Source organism: Protopterus annectens, chromosome 6.part1 (genome assembly GCF_019279795.1).
Source record: "Protopterus annectens isolate FY-2018-M chromosome 6.part1, PAN1.0, whole genome shotgun sequence".
Lineage (NCBI taxonomy): Eukaryota > Metazoa > Chordata > Ceratodontiformes > Protopteridae > Protopterus > Protopterus annectens.
This window is the reverse complement of record NC_056738.1, coordinates 434,845,589-434,869,972: the sequence shown is the minus strand read 5'-3', so window position 1 is coordinate 434,869,972 and position 24,384 is coordinate 434,845,589. Positions and strand designations below refer to the sequence as shown.

The 24,384-nt window shown below is 36.2% G+C and overlaps 1 protein-coding gene across 2 annotated transcripts in view; it reads right to left on the bottom strand.

Annotated features, from left to right (window-relative positions):
• Positions 1-24,384, bottom strand: part of PTPRN (protein tyrosine phosphatase receptor type N) — a 2,492,130-nt gene that overhangs the window by 153,697 nt on the left and 2,314,049 nt on the right. For both annotated transcript variants that reach the window (XM_044075862.1, XM_044075864.1), the window contains one exon: positions 9,932-10,079. In XM_044075862.1, the coding sequence (XP_043931797.1) occupies positions 9,932-10,079 (148 nt within the window). The remainder of the gene's footprint in view (positions 1-9,931; positions 10,080-24,384) is intronic.

Genomic DNA, 24,384 nt, shown 5'->3' with positions numbered 1-24,384 from the left:
TCACAAAAGGTATAAGAAAAGAAATATGGACATGGGAAAGAAAGAGAAATCTGATATGGTGCAATGTTTATGCAAAGGAGAAAGCCAAATGAATCAACACATAAAGGCAGTCCTAAAGATATTTGAAGAGAAACACAGGCAAAGGCATCCAGATATGGAAAATTTCACAATAAAAAAAAATAAAATCACAAAGAGGGAATGTAGGACAAAAGATTAGTAAAATAGAAGTTAAAAAAATAGAAGCTGAAATTATGGAATATTTGCAAAGTGAAGGATTTAGTGTAGAAAGTCTAATACAGGTTATATCACAACACGATAGAACAACAAGTACTCAAATAAGGAGAAACAGAAGGAACAGGAGATGTTCAAAGAAGAAATATGGACATGGGACTGAAAACGAGATTGAATAAGGTGCGATATCTATGCAAAGGAGAAAGTAAAACTAATTAAAACAAAAAGATCAGCACCAAAGATATATGAAGAGAAATACAGGAACAGGCAGATGGATATGGAAAATTTTACAACACAACAAAATAATAAAACAAAGAGGAAAAGTAGAAAATAAAATTAGCAACAGAGAAGTTAAAGTAATAGAAACTAAGGTTATGGATTACCTGCAAATTGAAGGATTTAGTGCAAAAATGTAACTCAGATAACATCACAGCAGGGTAGATCAATGGAACCCCAAATTAAGGAGAAATCAGTGGAGCAGGAAACATTTGATCAGTCGCCATATGAAGATACTTTGGAGCCTTCCACAGGAAACCAGTACAAATGTTCAGTTGGAGTTGTACAGCAAAGGAAAGTACAGGAAACTGTGGTATCTCTGAAGCAGTCAGTGTTGTGGAGTGATAGGCCAGCGAGGCCCCATATGAAACAGCAATGGATAACACAGGATGAAACTTAAGAGAATCTGGTGCAGGAACATGCTCTGGAACTTTCTTTACAATGCCCGCAGAAAATAGAGAACAAAGAATGAGCCCTCAGCTTAGAAGAAAATGATCTAAAAGGAGTTGCTTGATTTAATAAAGATGGACAGACATATTAAGATCAATGAAAGAAAAAGAATACAGAAAGTCAACAAATCCCCAAAAGTTAGACATTTACTCAAACAAATGAAGTTAGTAATTAGGACTACCCACAGAAATTCATGCAATATAACAGAAGTAAATAGGATATATTACTATGCAGCTAAATTAACAGATAATGTATGACCATAGAAACACAGGGTACTAAGGGAAAGTAAGGGGAGAAACCAAATGCCATCATGGAAGTATTGAATAGAGAAAACTATAAAACAATTAAGACAAGAAGTGTCACTGTTAGAAGAGTATAGAAGAATGAACAGATCAACAAAAATATGCAGAAAGATAGATGTGATAAAAGCACTGCACAGTATCAGAACAGATCAGGATATATCACAAACTATCACAAATAATAAACTAAAAATATCAGCACAGGCAGAAAATCTTAGAAGAAATGCAGATAAATACAAATGAAAAGTACAAAATAAGCAATTTATTGATGACCCAAAAAGTTTTACAGAAAATTAAAAACAAGGTAAAATGAATTGACACATCACCAAGAAAAGAAGAAATAGATGCATTTTGGAGAAATATCTATCAAGATCCTGTGGAACATAACAAAGATCCTAACTGTATAGAAGAAGTAAAAGAAAGAATAAGAAGTTCAAATGTACAGGATATGAAATGGGATGAAGTAACTGCTACACAGATTGAAACAAAGTAAAGAAAAGCTTCTAATTAGAAAACCCCAGGCCCAGATGCAATACTTAACGTCTGGCTGAAAGTATTAAAATCTTTATATGAAGACTTAGCAATGAGTAAGAGCTATTTATATGCACACCCTGAATAGACACTAGCCTGTTAACAACAGGAAAAACAATACTCCTGCTTAAGAGCGAACTTGCAAGCTATCCTAAAAACTATAGACTAATAGCTTGCCTTCCAATGACGTATAATTTATACACTGGAATTGATGCCGATTGAGTTTACTTCTAAATGACTATAAACTCCATCATGGCAATAGAGCAAAAGGGTAATAAAAGAAAGTTAAATGGAACAAAGAATCATTTGTTGTTAAAGTCATAATGGAGAACTGTAAAAAGGAGAACAATTTAAGTATGGCATCGATAGACTACAAAAAAGCACTTGACAGTGTCCTGCATTCATGGATAAAAGAGTGCTAAAAAATGTATAAGATACACCCTACACTGATCGATTACATTACAGTGACCATGAAACAATGGCAAACCACTTTGCAGTTAAGCCATGACAAAGGACAAATTATTATTTCAGGGATAGAAATTCAAAGGGGGATATTCCGTTGTGTCTCTGTCACCGCTCCTCTTCTGTCTCGCCCTTAACCCATTAAGCTGTCTACTTAACAGATTAGGTCATGGCTACAACTTGGCTGCCAGAAAACAACAAAGTGTAAAAGACTTCTTACCTTCTTTTTGTAGATGATTTAAAATTGTATAGTTCATCAGATGCGGAACTGAAAGCACAACTGCAAGTGGTCAAAACATTTTCAGATGATAGAATGTCATTTGGTACTGATAAATGTGTAAAAGCAACCTTTAAATCAGGAAAGCTGCAGCACCAAGAAAACATCACTTTAGGATAGGAATGTAATATAAAAGAACTTGAACAAGAAGGAGTGTATAAATATTTGGGGAACTGATGATCAACAATAAAACATGAACAAATGTTAATAAAACTTAGTAATGAATATTTTAGAAAACTTAAATTAATACTGAAAACAGCGCTAACATCTAGGAACAAAGTTCAAGCTATAAACCAATATGCTGTTCCTGTGTCTAAGATGACTTCCCTGCTTAGTTTAGCAGAAGCAGGAATGTAAGTCAAACTGGGAGTAGATAAAAATCAGGCAGCAACTGAATGTGCCCAAAACAAAATTTAATGTTTATAACATTTATTAACCCAGAAAGTCTGACTGGGTGAAAAGCTCATTTTCAGTGGAGGCCTGGGGAGAAAAGCAACACAGTAATTTTACAAAAAAACTAAAATTTGATCATCATAAGAACTCTTTACATCTTAATAAGAAACATAAGAACATTAGCATAATAGTAAACATAACATATTAACATAAACATAACATATCAAACATAAGAAAGAATGTAAGGTAAAGGATCAGATTAGAAGGCAAGAAATAACATATAAACATAACATACATAACATATAAACATAAACATAACATATTAAACATAAGAAAGAATACAAGGTGAAGGATCAGATGAGAAGGCAAGAAATATGGAAAATGCATAAATATAGTTGCAAATATAGAAAAGTCTTGGAACAATCTCATGTTGATCAGGATCGAATGCAGGAATGGTTAAGAAGAGGTGAATTTAAATCAAAATATGAAAGGTTAATATTGGTGGCCCAAGACTAAAGCCCATTGAACATGTGGGTGAAGCAGACAAATGTAGGTTTTGTAAAACAGAATTTGAAAGAGTTGCACATCTTGTTGCTGGTTATGATATACACTAGACAGTTGATTATCCAAACTAATTGGGACCTAGAGTAGTTCAGATAATCAAACATACACTGAACTGGACAAAAAACTTTTAAAACCTTCTTTTTTTCTGCACACAGGGAATACACTTTTCAACCATTCAGCGAGTCCAGTGGACAATAAAGAATATTTTTCACACATGAGCGGGCTACAAGCTCAAAACACACACATACACGCGCGCGCACACACACACACACACACACACACACACACACACACACACACACACACACACGTGTATAACATTTACATATTCAGACTTTATGATTTTTCCTACCTGAAAACTTTGGAAGGCTTCATTCAGATAATTCTCATTTCTGATAATCGACGTTCGGATAATGGATCCTCTACTGTATGAATGGCAGAAGGACTGTATACTGAAAGGCATAACAATGTGGCAAGGCTGTTGCACTGGAGATTCTGCAAACATTATAATATTGAAGTAGCTGAAGAACACTGGAAACATAAGCCACAAAGCATTACAGAAAATTATTAAGTTTATATCACATGGGATCACCCATTACCAACAATTCAAATAGATGCGAGAAAATCAGATTTAGTAGTGCAGAAAAAGAAGACAAAAGTAGCATTAATGACTGAAATTGCTACTCCCAGTAACTACAGTGTCTTACATACAGACACAGACAAAAATTATCAGGATTTGCAGGCAGAAACGAGGGCACTGTCGAAGAAGGATACCCAGACAGTTCCACAGTAATAGAAGCAAAAGGTCTTATAAAATAGAATTTGCAATCATACTTAGTCTGTATGAAGTGCAGAAGGAGTCATTACTGGGCACATTGCAGGTGTTGTGAAGAGCACTTCTGGCTAACATCAAAGAGAGAAACAATACTGATTTCATAAACTTTAATCATACTTTGACTTAGGAATTGGATCCATTTCTGTCATGGTATTAGAAACCCAAACGACTTGGAGAAATTAAAAAAGGGAAAAACTACTACTATATTGGATTGACAAGACAGTTTATAGACTTTAAAAAAAGCAGTGCCAAAAGGAAGGCATGATAAGTAGATTACAGGCAGATAAACATGTAACAATAGGTAAAAGGAGGGGTTTTATGACAAGAAAGGATTATAAATGTCCTTAAAAGGAGAAGGCAGTAAAAAAGGGCTGCCAGTTTTATTCTAGTATTTATCCCAAAAGGTGAATAGAACATCATTACTGAATACCCACTTTGCACTAGTCTGTTATGGTTTCTGATTAGTACTGCTATGTTGTATACAGAGGCTAATTTCTAGTTCATTCTGGGTGGAAAATTTTTTATGCAGTACTCACACTAATGACATTACTTCTTAACCACTATAAACCAGTTCCCCCATAAAAAAGAGAAGTAATATAGAACAGTTATGGGAAATTTATCTACAGAGTACTCTAATAAGCAGTGCAACCTGTTCAGCAGTGTACCTAGCTGAACCACGCAATGCAGGGAAGTAGCAGGAGAATTGCTTTGCTCCTGTGAATTCCATCAAACTTGCCTAGCAAGGGAATATGCCAGGAAATCATAATGGTGTTTCATGGAGCTATAATGGCACTATCCTGACTGTCAAGATATGCTGGCAAGGAAGTGACCCACATTAGCCACTGAAAAGTGGCATATGCCACAGAAGCATTTTGTTTTGGTAATCCTTGCAGTGCAAACTGTGCTGTCAGCTAGGTCAGAGTGTTCATTTTGGCTTTTGCATACCATGCAATGACTAGGGAGTAGATGTAGCCAATACTTATTTCTCAAATGTAGGTGCAATGCTGACTGTTGGGCCCTGTTCTGACAAAACTGGAATCAACAAACTAGTTTAACTGATTTCTGTATTTCATTGATAGAGGGTGTGATGCCCACCACTGCCACCAATATGTGACATCCCCATGCTGGGCCAATAATCAAGGAGTCTGAATCCTCATCACTGACACAGGAGAGGAATGTTCACTTGGAATACAAATGAATGCACTCAGTATTTCCAGATGCAGACCTCTCTGCATCAAGCACAGTTTCCCTTAAGAACACACAGGGTACACACACAGCCTAGGGTCTGGGTGCCTCTGTCTCTCCTCAGGTCCACAGTAAGGATTCCCACTGGCACTGTCAAACCAGTGCTTCATGTCCCTGCCCCAAGTAGCTGTCACATACACTCTTTTAATTTTCACACACACACACACACACACACACACACACACACACACACACACACACACACACACACGCACACACACACACACACACACACACACACCTGGGAAATGGTGGCACAGATTACCCACTCAACCAACTTTGCTGAGACAATAAGGTAGATTCACTGCCACCAGGAAGCTGCTATAAGGCTCTTAAAAGGGTATTCAGTTATGCTGAGTGAAGTTAATCCTAATATAAAATAGTAATGTTGACCAAGCAGCAAGGCTTTCACGAGTGACCAGAGTTATCACCAAACAAATATGTGCAAATACTCTCAAAGCTTAAATATTTTCTAAAAAGGACCAGCCACACAGAAACGTTTAAATATATTTAATAATAAATAATAAAAGAACAAGAAAATACTAAATATCTATTTAAAGTAAACACCAGAGTTTTAGTCACAAGGAATATTAAAAATAATACCGATGGAAAGTTTCACACAGTTAGAAAAACAGTATTTAGCTAATCTCACTATCTATTCCTGATTGACTAAAAGAATTACTGTTCCCTAGTTAAGTTACTTACTGAATAGAGCAAGGCAAGATAATGTGGGTGAGTGGTCCTTGTTGTCAGATACAAGACAGAATACAGAATGCTGACAGCAAACTCCTACTAATATCTAAATATTATTTTTGGCTTACAGAAAGACATCACACACATCTGGTCATCTCAGTCTGTTTCCCATGCTATCACCAACACTAGAAGCTGACAAGATTTTAACACCTATGTGTTACCATACACGCAGATAGAGCTTTGCTCAAATCTCATGGAAGTCATAAAACCATAAAACCATTACACTCTTCCTACAAGAGCTACCAACTTCTCTCTAGCACAGACACTGTGTCTCTGGCTCCATTAAAAACTGTGAGATAACATCTTTATGGATTAACTAATAAAGTAATTTAATTTCAAGAATATTTTGCAAAGTCAGGTGGATTAAGATTAACCTCTTCACTTCCAGTATATGCTGTTACAATGTATACATTTAAACAGTTACAATAATGCATGTACATTTCTTTTCCTTCCAGCAGGGTGCATTGTTGATACATTTTAACACAAGCAAACCTCAAAAATACATTTTCAGCACAAGCATCTCTACAAATTAGTTTGATATACAATGACATCTAAGTATTTACAAAATTCCAGCTAGCTGTGCTGGCATATGTTATAATTCCACTGCCTTATTTCTCCTGGTATAGCTGGCAGTACCTCCCACAATCACAGAGGGCTATTTAACAGAGTGACAGTACAGAACAGATAAGGAAGTTTCCCCTTACTATCAAGGCTGTGTGATCTCAGTGTATTTAGAGATGTAGGGGTTTACAGGTTGCATGTGCTTTTTGGATTTTTGTATTAGTCACTGGTATGCAATAGCAACTATTTTATCTCTGTGGAAGTAGTTTCAATGAATGTTGCTTTGCTCTTTACACATATACCAACAAAAGTGCAGGATATTGAGGATTTACACTTAACCCCTTCAGGTATAAAACAGGACTTTTCCTAAGCAACTTGCAATCTTTTTAGTGTAAACAACATTATAACATGACTTTCACTGTCTAAGATCACCTTTGTTAACAATTCATTTATCATTTGCTTACATACCCTCAGTTTCAAATATATACTTGGCATTTATTGATGTTTGATCTACTATTAACAGACAACCTAATAGGAGCCAGCTGTGAGTGTTCTCAGTTTGTAGCAGTGCTCTGACAAGTAGGAAAATAGAAATAAAATGACACAAGCACTAAGTGGTCCTTACAGTGTATCCAAAGTCAGGGAAAGAAAGACATGTTAGATGATACCAGAAAACAAAGACTATCATGTTAAGGAAATATGGCACTACTGACAAACAAAAAGAATTTGAGTTATAAAGAAAGACCAGTGTGCAAATAAATACCATTACAGAAACTGAAATGTTAACTAATCTACATCCAACTGTCTAAGTACATCCAAGAGTACCACCTCCTCACCTTTAAACAGCATGGATTCTGGACTGGCCACAGCACAGTGACAGGACTATGATAACTTATAGATGAGAATCTTTGCAACATGGATAAAGGAAACCTTTCAGGAGGTCTCTTCGTTGACTCTACCAAAACTTTTGATCTTACTGACGCTCCCTCCAAGAAATCAGAGTTAGCTTCAGCACTGTCACCTGGTTCCAACATTTCTTAACAAATAGGCATTTCAGAGTCAGAATAGGCACATCTCTGTCACTGCCAGGACCCCTTACCAGAGGAGTACCCAGGTATCCATACTTGTCCAACTTTTGTTTTCAATATTTATTTAACAAGCTGCCCTCTGATCTCCCTAACCTTTCTACAATTCTTTAAACAGATAACATGGTTTTTCATTGATCCAGTCCCTCACATTCAACTATTCGAATCTAGCTTCAAAATGACTTCTGCTCCCTTAATTCTTGGCTAAACAACCATAACTACTTCTAAACCCCTCTAAACCAAAAAGTATGACATCTGGAACCTCACAAAAGCTGCAAAAGACTTCAAAAAATCTCAACATCACAGATCGCTATGGTTGCCCAATAGAAACAACAACATCCTTTAAATATATAGGTTTATAGCTAGACTAGTCACTTAACTTTCAAAGCCACAATAAAAACACCAGTAAAAATGTGTGTTCTTTTATTCTGGTACTCTAAAACATCTTCCTTTCTCTCCAGACCAGCTAAAGCTGGAATAAGCAAAGGAGTCATACCAACTTGAATACAGGCTCCCCATCATAGCCACAGCCTCTATAAAAAAAAAAAAAAAAAAAAAAAATCATCCACTCTATAGTCTATTAAAAACAGAATCTGCTTACTCATTTCTAATTCCTCCCCTAGGAGCACCAGTGCATCACCCTCTCCAAGGCCAAATCTTTACCAGTCTTCTCCAGAGCTGAGCTACTACTAAGGTCTCTTGTTTTAAAACTACTACAACCAGAATTCTTTCCACCTCTTGCAGCCAAAATCCAAAATACCCCCCCCCCCCACAACCTCTACAACCTCTCACAGCTAGCTCCCTCACTCCAGAAACCCCAAACTTAACTGCAATGTACTGACCATTCCTCCTCCATTATTGTACACAGACTCTGGCAGTCCCTCCCCCTTCACCTTCAAGTAGTCTCCTCTTTCCCCACTTTCAGAGCTCAACTCAAAAGACACCTTCATCAAAAATCTGACTGCAAGCACTTTTCCACTGGACACATAACCTAACTCCTTACTCACCTGCATCACTTCTACTTTTACCCTCTGGTCTCAGCTGCAGTTTATCTCTCATATTTACTGCTAAAATATATTCACATTTGATTTTCTATTCTGCTAATATTATTTACATATTGTATCAAATGTCTATGGGATTATCTACCTTCTGTTATTATTCTGTGTTTGTGAATTTATTTTTTCTTTTTTTTGGGGGGTCTCTTCACCTAGGCTGTGCCTACAAATGGTCTACAGTGATCAGTGTACTACCCCAGTAAAATAAATTCACAATAGTTGCTTTAGGGCTTACACAGTTAATTTCTGCAAAATTAGTGGTTTTGATACTGTTTGCTGGCTAAGTCAGAAAACAGAAAGTGAAGATTTAGAATCTCTTTGCAGTATCTGTGATACAGAGAAAAAGTTAAAAACCTAAGTGGGCAAATCAGATGGGTGACCTTTCATTTTTATTTTCTCCAGAAGGCACTCTGTTCTAGCAGTAATAAATCTGGCATGAAATGTCAAGTGGAAAGAAGATTACTAAAAGAAAGAGAAAGAAGTACACACAGGGATAATTGGTCTGTTACAACAAAGGAAAGATTTCTAAATTCAGTAAAGTTAATGTTCCAAAGGATAATAAACTACACAAACCAATATAGAGCATGCCAGATGGTGAGGCTGACAGACTAGAAGCATGGAACTAGAAAGAAATAAAAACAAAAAAAGAAAAAAAAAAACATGAAGGAAGGAAACAGAAGAAAATATAACTGGTTAAAGGTAAAAAAAAATTAAGAAGGAGTTTGAAGTGAAGCAAAGCAATGAGTACTTTCCAAATAATGACACAACACGAGGAGAGGACTGGAATGGTATCAAACTGGGTGTAATTAGGATGAAGGCTAGAAGCATCAATTCAAAATATAATAAGAGCAAACTATCATTAAATAACAGCTCTACAAATAGCTGCCACACATGCTACACAGAGAAAATCTTACATGGCACAAAGTCTGCATTTCGGTTCTTTTTGATGTTAGCCTCACTGCGGGCAACAGCACAGCTGTTGGGCTCAGCCTGGTATGCACACAGGGCTTCCCATTCCTTCGCACATCGGTCTTTGTTTCGAAGGTGATCCTCCATATATGCCTGGAAAAGAAAGGAATAATTTAAAATTCAGAAATACCATTTGTGTTCATGTTCAAGGGTAAAAGGTACAAAGTCAGCATACTTTGGTTTGTATCTTAGTTCCAAGCAAATGAAACATGCTTTATAAATATCTTTGACTAAATGATAATGCGCAACATTAACTGAACTTCTGATTGTTGCAAAAATAAATTCTTATGTTTGCATTTAAAGAAACTTACTTCACCTGCTTGTCTCTTCCTGATTTAATGTTCTGAAATCCAACTCAGTCTGGGTTATTCTCATTTAATGCTAATTGTTCCATATTCTTTCACATAACTTTTTTCAACAGAAAATAAGCTTTTTTATTTATTACTTTTCCATTTCCAGTATTGCCTACAGTGGTCTCTTCTCAATCAACCTTATAAAAAAGTGGCTGGTAATGAATTAACAATTTCTCCACAATGTCTTATTTTTTGGGGATCTGAAAGTTTTCAGTGGCACATGGTTCTGTAACGGCAAGATGATGAGCAGAAGAAAAGTCTGAAACTCTAGTTGTAAAAACATAAAATTATCATACAATGTCTAAAAGTGAAATCAAATATTTTAAGAGTGAATGGGATATCACTGTTAGCTACATTCTTTTAATTTACAATGATAGTCACAACCACAAGAAACCACCCCACCACTCACACACACACACACACACACACACACACACACACACACACACACACACACACACACACACACACACACACACACACACACACACACACACACACAGAAACGTAGCTGCTTAGGGCATGCAAGACTGCCCCTTCCACCAATTACCCATGCTTCTGCATAAAATTATCTCTGTTCTGCTAGGTAGATTTGCAGCCTGCAAAAAATATTTTTAGGTGCAGACACTATATAACACTGTCACTAGGCTTACAGCATTGTCCCTTCCTCCCAGTCTCAAAAGTCTTCGGTTTTCCCATCTTTTTGCATAGAATTATCTTTGTTTTCCTAGGTGGATTTGCAGCCTGCAAAAATATTTTTAGTGCAGATTGTAATAAGCATGTCACCAGGTAAATTGCTAAAACCATCTGTACCACTGGACTTGCAGCAAGTGCTACTGCTAAAGAAAAAGAACCCTTCATATGTTAATGTACTTCAGGCATGTTAAAGCAGTTTACTTTAATACATATGGCTTTTTTACCCATTAGCTGCTTGTCCTGGGTTTAATTTACGACTTTCTTAGCCATGGCAACTTTTTTAAACTTTCTTTGCTCCACTGTCCTGCTGAGTTACTCACATTATTTTAGGAAAACTACTCACACTGCTGTTTAACCCTTCCCTTACTTCCATTTGCCAAATATTGTTTTTCTTGGGCTAATACCTCTACCTGTGAGGGGTTCTAACTGGAATCACTATGCTCACCTATCTTACCTCTAATTCCCACCCATCCCCTCCTTACCTAGATTTATACTGAACACATCCCCTTCCCTTCCTCATTCCTATCCCCTCTTCTTCCTACTAGCCTCACCATTCCCTATTACGACCTCATTATCCAATAGGATTCACACAAATCCTTTACAATCTTATGTCACCTTCCCTCCACACTTGTTCTTCTCTACTTTCTCACTTAATTTGCTCTTCTCTGTCATTCTAACTTTGCAATCTATACTTCTATTCTCCTTTTTCCCCCTTGTACAATGTTCACGTCTTCCTTCTCAGCAAGTCCTTCTTCAGTATTACCCTTCCTTTCATAATACTGACAGAAAACATAATACTCACAAACCTTTTATTATACACATCACCATCATTCTCCTAATAATTTCACCCTGCCACAATGCAGTACATTCTACATTTAGGTATCTGACTATACTCTATTAAAATCTTGACTTGTTTCCATCTCCATAATAACGGACCAACCTGCCTGAAATCTCCAGCATGCCATTTATAATGTCATCTATTCCTCCTCTCATCTTTTTCTCTTGTCCTTTAACATCTTTCCTTGTCATTCAACTACAATCTCCCCTTAACTACTCCATAGTCTTCTCTTTCTACCATGTTATCATTTTGAACTCCACATCTCTACTATTCATTTTATGTCACCTTACCACCTACCATGGTACTCTCACACTTTATTCACACTCACATACTACCAGCCACCCTACCTATACTCAGGCTAAACCCTCCCTCATTGTCTATTTCCTCAAATTTATTTAATGTCCAACATATTTACCTTTTCAAATAAAACATCTAAGCATTCAGTTTACTTTGACATAACCTGGAATATAATTTATAAAAATTAAGTAATTCTAATCCTCTCTTCTCTAAAATCACTATTTGTGGTAACATCCATCCCAATGCTGGCCCTTCAGCCTCATCCATTCCACCATCCTCTGCCACTAAACACCCACAACACTATTCCTTACTTCTACTAACATCCTTAGTATTCTAAACAAAATTACAGACCTACAAGCATGGTTTCTTCAGTACTCACCAGATATTACAGTCATTACTGAAATATGGCTAAAACCCCACATAAAAGATTCTGAAATTCTATCCCTTGGCTACAATATAATTTGATGTGACAGACAATACAAAAAAGTGGGAGGCAATGCAATTGTATATAATAACTAAGTTTCTCATCCCTCAAAACTAACATACCAACCTTCCAAAATGCAGAACTTATCTCTCTTCTCAATGTTAATAAACATAAGAAGCTTTGTACAGCTGCCCTCTACATACCACCAAATATTAATATCAGATTATTAGAAGAAATTCTTTGCTGAATAGCTACAAATATTAATGTAGAAACCATTATCTTGGGTGACATTAACACTGACTGATTATCTGTGATATATAACACCCCAACAACGAGTCTTGACCTGTATGGGTTCAAATAGCTGCTCTCTTCCTCTACTTGACTCAACAAAGTGAATCATAAAAATGCTGTCCTTGACTGGATACTTGTCTCTGACCCCAGCAAGTATGCTATCTCAGGGGAACTACCTGATTACCTTGGTGACCATCACCCTATATTCACTAATAGAAAAATTACCCACCAACATCAATATAGAACTAACCAATTTCTTTTTTATCCTGATAGACTCAGTATTCAACTAAAATAAGTAAAATGGTCTCCACTCAAAATGTTACCCCTAGACAAAGCAGCCTTCATTAATATTTTAAATACCCTTGCAGTGACCAGAAATAAAAGAGTAAAAATTCTCAAGCCCCTACCTATCTCATTCTCCAAGAATTCTCATTAAAAATGAGAAAAGCATGGAAACAATGGCAAAAAGATAAAAACCCTAAAACCTTACATCTACACAAACAATTGTGCAACCTCACCAAGAAGCAAATTCACCTAGAAAAAAAATTCTCTGACCCACAAAATAATCATGAAAAAATTCAAATAAACTCTGGAGCTCAGCTAAGAAAAATCTTTCAGCCTGGTTCTCCTTCCTTACCAACCCTCTATTTGGACTTATCCCCCTCAGAAACAGCTACCAAATGTAACACTTTATTCAGCGACATCGTAGCCTGTCATATCCAGCTCTCCCCAACTGTTTAATCTACCTCAAAACTCTGCTAGTCCTGACAGCTATGCCTTCAATCTCCAACCTGTTTCCACATCCCATGTTAAACAGTTACTAAAGAAACTTAAAACTTGTTCTCCTGCTGGTAATTATCTTCTTGCTGAGTATCTTAAGCTTGGTGCACACTCTATAGCATAGCCAGTCTCAATTCCCATTAATATATCTATTCAATACTCCCAGGTCCTTGCCCTGTAGAAAAAAATGATCCATTATTTCACCCCATAACTCCTCTGAACTCTTTAACTTTAGGCCAAGTGCCATCTTGTCCTCTCCCATTCTAAGATTCGGGAAAATTATATTTATAAGGAACTCCTTCAGTACCTCTTGCAAAATGATCTCCTAACCCCAACACAAGCAGTACCACTACAGCTGTCCTCAACTTTTCCAACATCATTAATAAGGCTACAGACCAAGGAAAGTGTATCTCTTCTTTTGTTCTAGATCTCTCAGAAACCTCTGACAAACTGTCACATAAGAAATTTCTGACCTAAATGTCCCCACTGTGCCTTTCCAAACCAACTCTTTTATGGTTCACTAACCTATCTGAAAGATATTAATCTGTCAAATGGCTGTCTTCTTTCTCTCCTTTTCCCTAGTCAATATGAGTGTTCCTCAAGGCTCTATTCTCGATCCACTGTTCTTTAACATTTTCATCAATAACCTATACACCTCCTCTCAGCAAGCTTGCATTATTCAGTATGCAAATGACTCACCTCTCATCTGCTCATCTGTCAGACCAATATAACTACAATTCACGACACAAGATACCTTCCACTCAGTTGAACTGTGGCTACATCAAAACTAACTTTTGCTTCTTCCTAAAAGACTAAACTACTACTACTTTTCCAAAACCCCATGCCAATGCTAAAAGTAACTTCCACATTACTTCTTTAAACACTACAGCTATTGAAATAGTAGTTACCTATATCAAATTACTTGGAGTCACCATAGATGGCAATTTAAAGTCTGATACTCATATGTATAAAAATAACTAATTGAAAGCTAGATTTACTGTATAGAACAAAAGAATGCCTCACATCTTCTAGTAAAATCATCCTAGCTAATATTTATCTTTTACCCTATCTTCTCCATGGCTCATCTATTTTGACTAACATCTAATAGTTAAATTTGCAGCTAACCTGCCCCATAAAGCTCACTATTGCTCTGCATTACATGCTCTTAACGGGTTACCACTCCAGTATGAACTAGCTCATATGCAACTTCTTCTAACCCACACAATACTATATAACCTCTCTACCTGCTCTTCTATCTCAATACTTCATCACTATCTCCCAAATCGTCCTCTGTGCTCTCAAGTCAAAAACCTGCTTGAAATCTACAGACCAAAGGGCAAAGTTTATATTCATACTGCATATCCAAAATTTAATCAGAACTATATTTAGCCTCCATGTATTTAAGTCCTCTCTCAAAGAATTTCTAACTAACTCGAGGCTATGTCCATGCAACTCACCTGTAATATCCATATTAACAAATACTTTACTTTCTTACTAAGAGCCAGAAAAAAGTGAGGTGTGGTCCATGCAGCAAAGAAACAAGAAACGTATAGCCACAGAGCTTGCTCATGTAGTTTTCCCTTTGAGAAAACTTTTGAATGGCCATTCACATTTAAAAATTCAAATAAATTTATTGTAAAACAATGAAAACAGCTAAAACATACAAACTGTTTCAATAATAACTATGTGAGTAAACACTGTGGTTATACATTCTTACTAACCTAGCCTCTCATTACAGTATCTATATCTTTTAACATATGCCCTCTCCTTTCTCTTAGGGTGAACTTGTATATTTTTATTTTTATTTCCTAGTGTAGTATACAATGTTTCTAATATTTCTGTATATATCGATTGTCATATTTAATCATTTTCTAAATTTCTTTTTATTTTCACATCACTGGTGCCTCTGCATGCTTTACTGTATCCCACATTTTCTACTATCAAACTGTTTGCATGTGTGTGTGTATATATATATATATATATATATATATATATATATATATATATATATATATATATATATGTACACATACACACACACACACACACACATATATATATATATATATATATATAGATATATATATATATATAGCATCACTACATAATCTTGAAAGTTTGAAATACCGAATTTCAAACTTTCGATACTATATAGCCGAAACCCCTAACTACTGAAAGACCAGAAGTGCGAATTTCAAAATCTGATCATCGGGAGTTTGACATTCGCGCTTCTGGTGTTGCAGTATGGTGGAAGGTCAGGTAAGTATCTATGTTTAAATGTATTGGTTAGGGTTTAGTGTGTAAGTGTGTCTTGTGACTGTGATGTGTGTGTGCGAGGGGAATGTAGGTGTGTGGTGGTGTTTCGTGTGTTTGTGTATGTAGTGCGACCCTGGAGTTAGAATATTTAAGTGAGGGGACGTAGGAGGTGCAGCCCCCCACATGGGGGGTGCAGTGTGGCTTGCCCCCGTTCTTGTCTGTAGTTTAGGTTTGTGTGTTTGTGTTCTGGGGGACGGTGTGTGGTGTATGTTGAGTGTGGTTTTCGGTAGTTTGAATTTCGCGGTTTTGATGTTTCGGTATTTTAGTGTTTCGAGTATTTGGTCTCGGGATTTTGGGCGTCGGTAGTTTGGGTTTTCAGGATTTAGTAGTGGTTTCACGTATATATATATATATATATATATATATATTTGTGTGTGTGTGTGTGTGTGTGTGTGTGTGTATGTGTGGGCCTATGTCAGATGATCGAGTTTTCAGAAACTTGAGATTCATATGATCAAGACCATATGATCTAGCTATCGAAAATTCAAACATCAAAAGAAAACACAACCCCCCCAAAAAAAATCTACCTTTTTTTACATTTTTGCAGGAGGTGGGAGAGGCAAGCTCCCTTCCATCCACCACACCTCATGAAAATTGTATATACCAACTCAAAGATCGCACTACAGTGAGGAAAATGGTAAATTTCCCAATCTGCACTGTACCACAATCTCCATTCAAAAATTTCGGGTTTTCATTTATTTATTTATTTATTGACATATATTTACCAGGAAAGTCCACTGGGTCTGAAACTCATTTTCAGTGGAGGCCCGGGGAGAAAAGATCCACAGTTTACAAAGACAATACATTATAAAACAATGCTGGCAAAAAGTTTTAACATAAGTATAGCAAATACTGCATATATAAGAGGCAAAACATAGTATAAGTAGACATTCCATTAGTGTTTACACAAAGTATTACATCAGGACTCATTAAATACAAATAGAGAAACAAAAATGTTACACCTGAGGGAACAGTATGGACATGTTTTTTATCTTACAGCATCCTGATATTTAGTTAAAGGGCTATCTTTAGGGTGGTTTATTTGTGTGGCAGGCACAGGATTAATTATCTAGGTAATGCTATTTTAAAGCTGTCTTAAAGATTTCTGTGTGGTCAGTTTGGGTTATATGAGATGGTAGGTTGTTCCATAACTTAGCAATGTTATGGGAGTACAGACATTGTCCTGCTCTTTTGTTGGGTTTAGTTATGGTTAGCAGGTACTTGCAGGAAGATCTTAGTGTTCTAGTAGAAATATATGTATGTAAAATTGAGTTGAGTGCTGGGCAGTCATTGGGTTTCTAGATTAGCTTGTGGGCTATGGTTAGTTGGGTATATTGGAGGAGGTGGGAAAAGTCTAGCCAGTTCAGGCTAGTGATAGATTGGCAGTGGTGAGAACGGTAAGGTGTTCCGGAGGCAAATTTGGCTATTTTATAATAGCAAGATTGTAATTTATTTTTAAGGGTTGAGTGAACACTGGTAAAGATGGCAATACCATATAGAAGGGAGGGGATGAGTAATGTGCTGGCAAGTTTTGTTTTGGTGTGGCTTTCTAGGTAAAGTTTGTGGTGATATAGTTTGCCTAATTTAAAGTGTGTTTTCTTTATTGTGTTGAGGATATGTGGTTCATAACTGAGTTTGTTGTCTACTGTTATTCCTAGCAGTTTAGGTGTTTTCACTATTTTGATTTCTGTATCATCTTTAGCATGGGTTTTAAAGTAAATGTCAGGTGTTTTTGTAGAGAAAAGTAACAGTTTAGTTTTTTGGGGGTTTACCATTAGTTGTTGATTGATAAGCCATGTTTCAACAGAAGTAAAGGCTTTCAGTGTAATTGTTAGAAGAGCTGAGAAATTGCTGGAGGTGGATACTATTGTAGAATCATCAGCATATTGGATAAGGTTTTGGATGTGAGGGGTTTTGTGAAGATCATTGATAAAGATATTAAATAGTAGTGGTCCTAGAATGGATCCTTGTGGGACCTCTATGTTGTTAATTTGATAATCAGATTGTACATTATGCCACCTTACTGATTGTTCCCTATTTTGTAGGTAAGAGGTAAACCAGTTAAGGGTTTCAAGTGAGCATCCTAAGTTAGATAGTTGACATAGCAGCTTAGTATGTGATACAGTATTGAAAGCCTTATACAGGTCCAGTAGGATTACCGAGGTAGGATGACCAGTATCTATGGCTTTGTTAATAGTATCAGAAAAAGAGAGTAGGGCAGTGATTGTGCTATGTCCTGGATGGAAACTATGATGTGTAGGGAATAGAAGAACATTTTCAGATAAGTGTTTGAATAGTTGTGTGAACACATTTTTCTAGTATTTTTGATAAAGGGGAAAGTATAGAGGTAGGGCGATAGTTGGAGAGGTCATGGGAGCTTCCGCCTTTATGTAGTGGAGTAATGATGGATTTTTTCCATAAGTGGGGAAGATAGGATTCTGAGATGGTCTGATTTATAAGAATGCTAACTGGATATGCAATTACACTAGCTGCTAGTTGCAGATATTCTGGGGGAAGGTTATCTGTAGAAAGTGAGCAGGGTTTGAGTTTGTTTAAAAGCTTCAAGATCACAGAGGTGGGGAGAGGTTGGACTGTAAAATAATAGGCTGAAGGAGTACTAGTATTGCTGCTGTTGGGGAGGGGTGTTTTTGAGAAGTGATGAGTAAGTAGTACTTAGGAGATTTGAGTTTGTGTTGGGTGGTGAGTGTTTGAGCAGGTTTCGAATGGTGGAGATGAAGTGGGTGTTAAAGTCATGGGAAATTTGTTGTGAAGTCTTTTCAGGTGCTGGGGATGGATTTTGTAGGGTGCCTGGGTTTGGCAGAGTGGAGACTGATTTCCAAAACTTTTGAGGATTATTATATGAGGTTGATAGTTTAGAGGAAAAGTATTCCTTTTTATCCTGTATCACTAACTTTTTTGCTTTATTACGAATTTGTTTGTAGTTGAGTTCATTCTGTTTTGTTCTATTTTTTAGCCATATTTTCCACACTTTATCTCTAAGAAAGAAAGTTTGTTTGGTTTGCTTAGTTAACGGGGGGCATGATTGATTTTAGTCCGCTTAATGCGCATTGGAGCTAAACTGTTGAGAGTATCTAAGAAGAGTTTGTTGAAATAATCAACAGCCTCGTCTAGGGGGTGAGTTTTTAGTGGGTTCCAATTCTAAGCTTTTAAAATGTCTGCAAATTTATTTTGGTTGAAGTGGGCAAGATTTCTAGAGGTTCTATACTAGTGTGTTTTGATAGTTTGAGGGTGAGTCCTATGGGTATAAGCTGGGAGGTGATCACTTAAGAGTGTTTGGTAGGGTGCCTTAGTTTGTGTAATTTTGATGGTGGGATACTAGTATCCAGTCTAAGGTTGATTCAGATTCTGTTGCTTGACCACGGGTGGATGTAGTGATGAGTTGTATGAAACTGTGTAGGTATATACTATTTGCTGGTCATACGGTCTCAACCATATGAATTTTGAGTTTTTGAGAATTCAATCAACTGATAGGGACCCGTATATAGATGCTTTTTTAAAATGCATTTGTATTAGTTCTTTATTTGATGTTATTCAATTATCTGGAGTTTTTCTCCATGAGCCTTTGCTGAAAATGGGTATTTATTACCCAGCTGGACTTTCTTGCTAAACGAATGTCAATAAATAAATAAATACTTTCCTATATTTCCAAAAAGTTCACAGTTTTTCTTAGCATTTAAATGAAAACAATAAAATACTTCAAAAATATCTGCTGGAAACTCACCCACTCTACCACATATAACAATCCTACAAATCGTCACACACACTGGCATTAAAAACCATATTCTAAACAGTAAATACAGAAGTCAAACTTCCGGTTACAGTACAGTGGCATGTATTACAGTATGATACACTGCCCGTCTCTCCTTTCACTTGAACATATACAGCAGCACTGACAATGTGGTTTCAAGAAATATCTTTCCATGACTACTGACTGGGTTCAGAAGACATATCACATACTGTGCACTGAACAATGAGCATGACATCTCAGGTGCAGTAAGACATATATATATATATATATATATATATATATATATATATATATATATATATATGTATATAGGTACGCAATATACATAGTGTGTTCATACCAAAGTGCTTTCAGATGGGGGTATAGGGCAATATTAACTGCTTAAACTGTTCTCCTTAATCAAAAGCACAAACTCATACATATATCTATATCTGTCTATATTTATGTATCTATACACATCTGTATGAGGTACCAGACATATCTAAGGAGATGGAGGTATGTAGTGTGTACTAACTTGGCTTTCCTAGTACTCAAGAATGCATGGCACAATTCAAAATGTTTCTTAACTGATCTCTGTTCATTACCCTATGTTCTGTACTAGTTCATATTAGAATCCCATTTAAACATCATAGTCTATGACTGATATCATAAGTGCACGGTGTCTTTCCAGTTTGCATACCCATACTTGCATGTTTGTGCATTACCACTTTAAGGGTGGCATAAAGAGAAGCTGATGTCCTTTTCCTGCCAAATGCATGTAGGTGTAATTTATGTGACCATCTATGTTTTTAGATGTTTTTTTTTTGGGTCCTTCTACTTGTTGATCATCCATCCTTCATATGACTGACTGGCTCACTAATTCTCCATCGCCAGCTTGAGGGTTGGGCAAGATGTGTCATAATTCAAGCAGCCATAGTTGTAGTTTGACCTTTTTTTGTTTTTTCCCCTACAACCCAACTCATGCATGAGTAAACTACCTACAGGCAGTTATTCTATAGGTTGACTGCTCTGTCTGGCCCCACCATTTCTGTGAGGGTGTTCACCACGAGCAACATTTTTTTTTTTTTTGTGGAACAGCAATTTTATTCCCTGGGAAACAAATCGCTGTTCCAAGATTTCGGGATTGTAAGCTTTTGCTTACATGGGGGTCGATTTGCTTTTTTAAGCGTTCGCTGATTTAATGTAGACTCCTATTCTATTTGCCTCTTCCAAACACACAGTGCCTGTGTTTATATATTTGTGTACAAAAATACAGAATATGTTGCAGACTGGTGTGGCTTGGAGAATGAGCTTCATTATAAACAGAATGACTTCCCTAATACGACAATACAGGATATTTTGTGTATCTATCAACCAGAGCACCATATACTCGTTACCTTTTTTTTTCTCATTTGGATTTCTGTCTAATTTGTGCTGATGTGATGCAGAAATTGTACAGCTTGTTCACTGAACAGCCTTTACATAGTTTACACAGGTTTTTATGAATGTGGTCTTGCGTGCAGTTGTTTATTCAAGTTCCAGGTAAGATTTAATTGTTTTTAAAATGCAGTCAGTTAACATTTTGTAATTAGTAGCTTACTGAGGGTTATAGTGAGATATGCTAGTTTTGAAGTATAGCTATGTCTCTAGTTAGTTTAATCTTAGTGTGTGTTTATAGATTTGAGTCCATTTTAAAAGTAATGATGTTTTCTGACAGTCTAATTAGAGTTTGTGTTTTATTTATAGATTATTGTTTTAACTTTTTTTTCACTCTAAATACATTAAATGTTACTTCTAGGATTAGGATGCTGGTTGCGGTGGGGAGCATTACTTTTGAGGTGGCTATATGCATACCTTTCAAGTATACTTCATTATGAGGAATGTTCCTCATATGGAATCTTTAAAGCATTCATGTTCCTTGAAATTCCACATTAAAAGGATATGTCACACATTCACTGTTAGCAATATTTTAACTGATATCCATGGTGAATACAACTGCATCATGTTATTTCATTAAAAGAACTATTATATAATTAAAATATCACATTTCAATTATCCTATGAGCTTCCTAGATAAAGTTGCTAGCAAACTGTTAGTGAGTGTTCCACATTTTGCCTATTTGTTCCACTTTATGAGAGGTAGTGTTCCACATTTTGGAGATGGAAGGTTGACAGCTATGGCTGTATGAGTAAAGACTGTATGCAAAGTCTTTTCTTCTTTTAGTTGAATGTATGTTGATAAAAATACATATGGTTTAGATTAGATGTGTGCTTTTATCACATCCCACATCAGTGTAGTGTTCATTTTTGAGATATGTATGTGTGTGTATACACTACTTCAAATTATCAAATTCTTACTTTATCGAATCCCATTTCGTTGAACCTCACTTCATCGATTCTCATTATCTCAAACACCAGGAGCTACAAAAAGGAAACCCTGGGAAAGGAAACACTTGGCCACCATGGTGAACTTTGCCCTTAGCCCGCTGTAGTGTGATCTTGGAGTTGATATATTAAGTTAGGTCACATTGGGGGTGGGAATGAATGCCCTCATTTGGAGGGTTTTTTTGTTTTTCTGTTTGTTGTTTTGTCCTGGTGGTTGAGTGGTTCCTTTCCCAGGGTTTCCTTTTTGTAGTTCTGGGAGTTTGATATAATGAGAGTCGATGAAGTGAGGTATGGTGAAATGGGATTTGATAAAGTAAGTATTCGATATTTTGAAGTAAATTCATATATATATATATATATATATATATATATTATAAACTGTGTATTACAATAGTAAAATATTGTAATAACCAGCCATACTATGTGGATATATATTATGTAAAACCACCTTGCAACACTTAGGGAAATGAACAAATGAACACTTTCTGCTGAGCTACTGTTAAAGGGAAGGTATGAAGATTAAAAAGGCAGAGATATGTTTGTCTCTTGTAGAGAGGAATTTGCAAAGCAAAATTAGAGACTTTTTTGGGAAGCCATAACCAGAAGAGACTACGGATATACCTGCTGAGTATCAGCTCACCTGGGGAATACCATTTTCCCCAATGTACTGCGATCTCAGAATTGGTATATATAATTTGAGGGGGGGGGGTCTTTGCTACCCTCCAAAAATGTATATTTGTGTTTTTCTTTTATTTCGTGTTTTTGAAAACTTGATCATATGGTCTCGACCATATGAATTATGAGTTTCCGAAAACTCATCAAAGTCATATAAACCCCATATATGTGTGTGTGTGACACAAAGACACTTACTTGTGTATACTTGATATGGATGTCTATGTGCCTTCTACTTCCTGTTAATTAACATAACTAACGTTAACTGTGAGACTGCCAAAAACTGGACTATGTTATATAATTTCTCCATAATTTTCTGTTCCATTTCCTGAATAAGTGTGTGTGTAGGCATATAACACATTAAAATGCATTTAAAAGTCTAATGACAACAATAAAATAATAAGATGATGTAACTGAAAGACAGCACAAAAAGGAATAAAAACAAAAACATTCCAATATTATTCTTACTCCCCACATTTCCAGTCCGTGATGTTTGGAGTCATTAAATATGGGTAAAACACATAGGACATCATGATAAAAGCTACCATAATTATGAGTTTCTAATTTAACTGACTTTATAGTAATAAAGGTATGGCTTGTCAGTTCATTTAATGATCCTTGTCTTAAACTACCAATGCAGTGCATGGAGCACTGTGATTACACTCAAATATGTTCCCACTGGACCTCCAATACTGGTGAAAAGACAAACTAGTTAAGCATTACAGTAATGCGAGATCCAGTCTTAATAACTATTAAGTGCCCCCAAGCACTGTTAAGATCAGTCTTGATTTAATAACTCATTAATGCCAGTGCCAACAAGAAAACCACAGCAGCAAAACTCAAAAAAAAATTTATGTCTGACTGATTGTGCCTCCAAGCTATCCCTGACTTTCTCAAAAAAATATTGCCTTGACTTGTGCTGCTGTCTATTTGACAGCACTAAGTTCTTTACCTTCTATGAAAGTCAGCAAAACACTTTGCTCTTTTTTTTCCCTTTTCAATATAGCTAGTAGTAAATGAAGCAGATAAAGTTCCATGCACTACAAAGAATTAAGATCGGGTCTTCGATCATAACCCTGATTTATGTGTTCTTGACATTTTATTTACTTATTTAACATTTGTTTACCGGGATAGTCTGACTGGGTGAAAGCCTATTTTCAGTGGAGGCACGGGGAAAAAGCTCCAAAGACAATTAACAATATTAATATAAAACAGTTAGAAATAGATACATTTTGAAATACAAACATTTAGGAAAACAAATATCCAAAATTTTTAAGAATTCTTAGCATCCATGTCTCGAACATATAAAGCTATTACGATCAGGGACCTGCTCATAATCCTCTGTGTTTAGTAGTTTGGCCTAAAATTTACTATCACTTTCTTCAGACTACCTTAAATGCAACCAGACAGTGAACATTGATAAATGTTTCTACGTTTTATTCTGACATATAAAATAATAAATCACTATAAAACATTAACAAACTGTGATGAATGCTTTTGGGCATATGCCCTTCATCAGATAGTTTATTAACAACGTAGAAACCATATTTATAAGAAGTAATAACCAATCACAGATCAGTAATTCACCCGCCTCTTCCT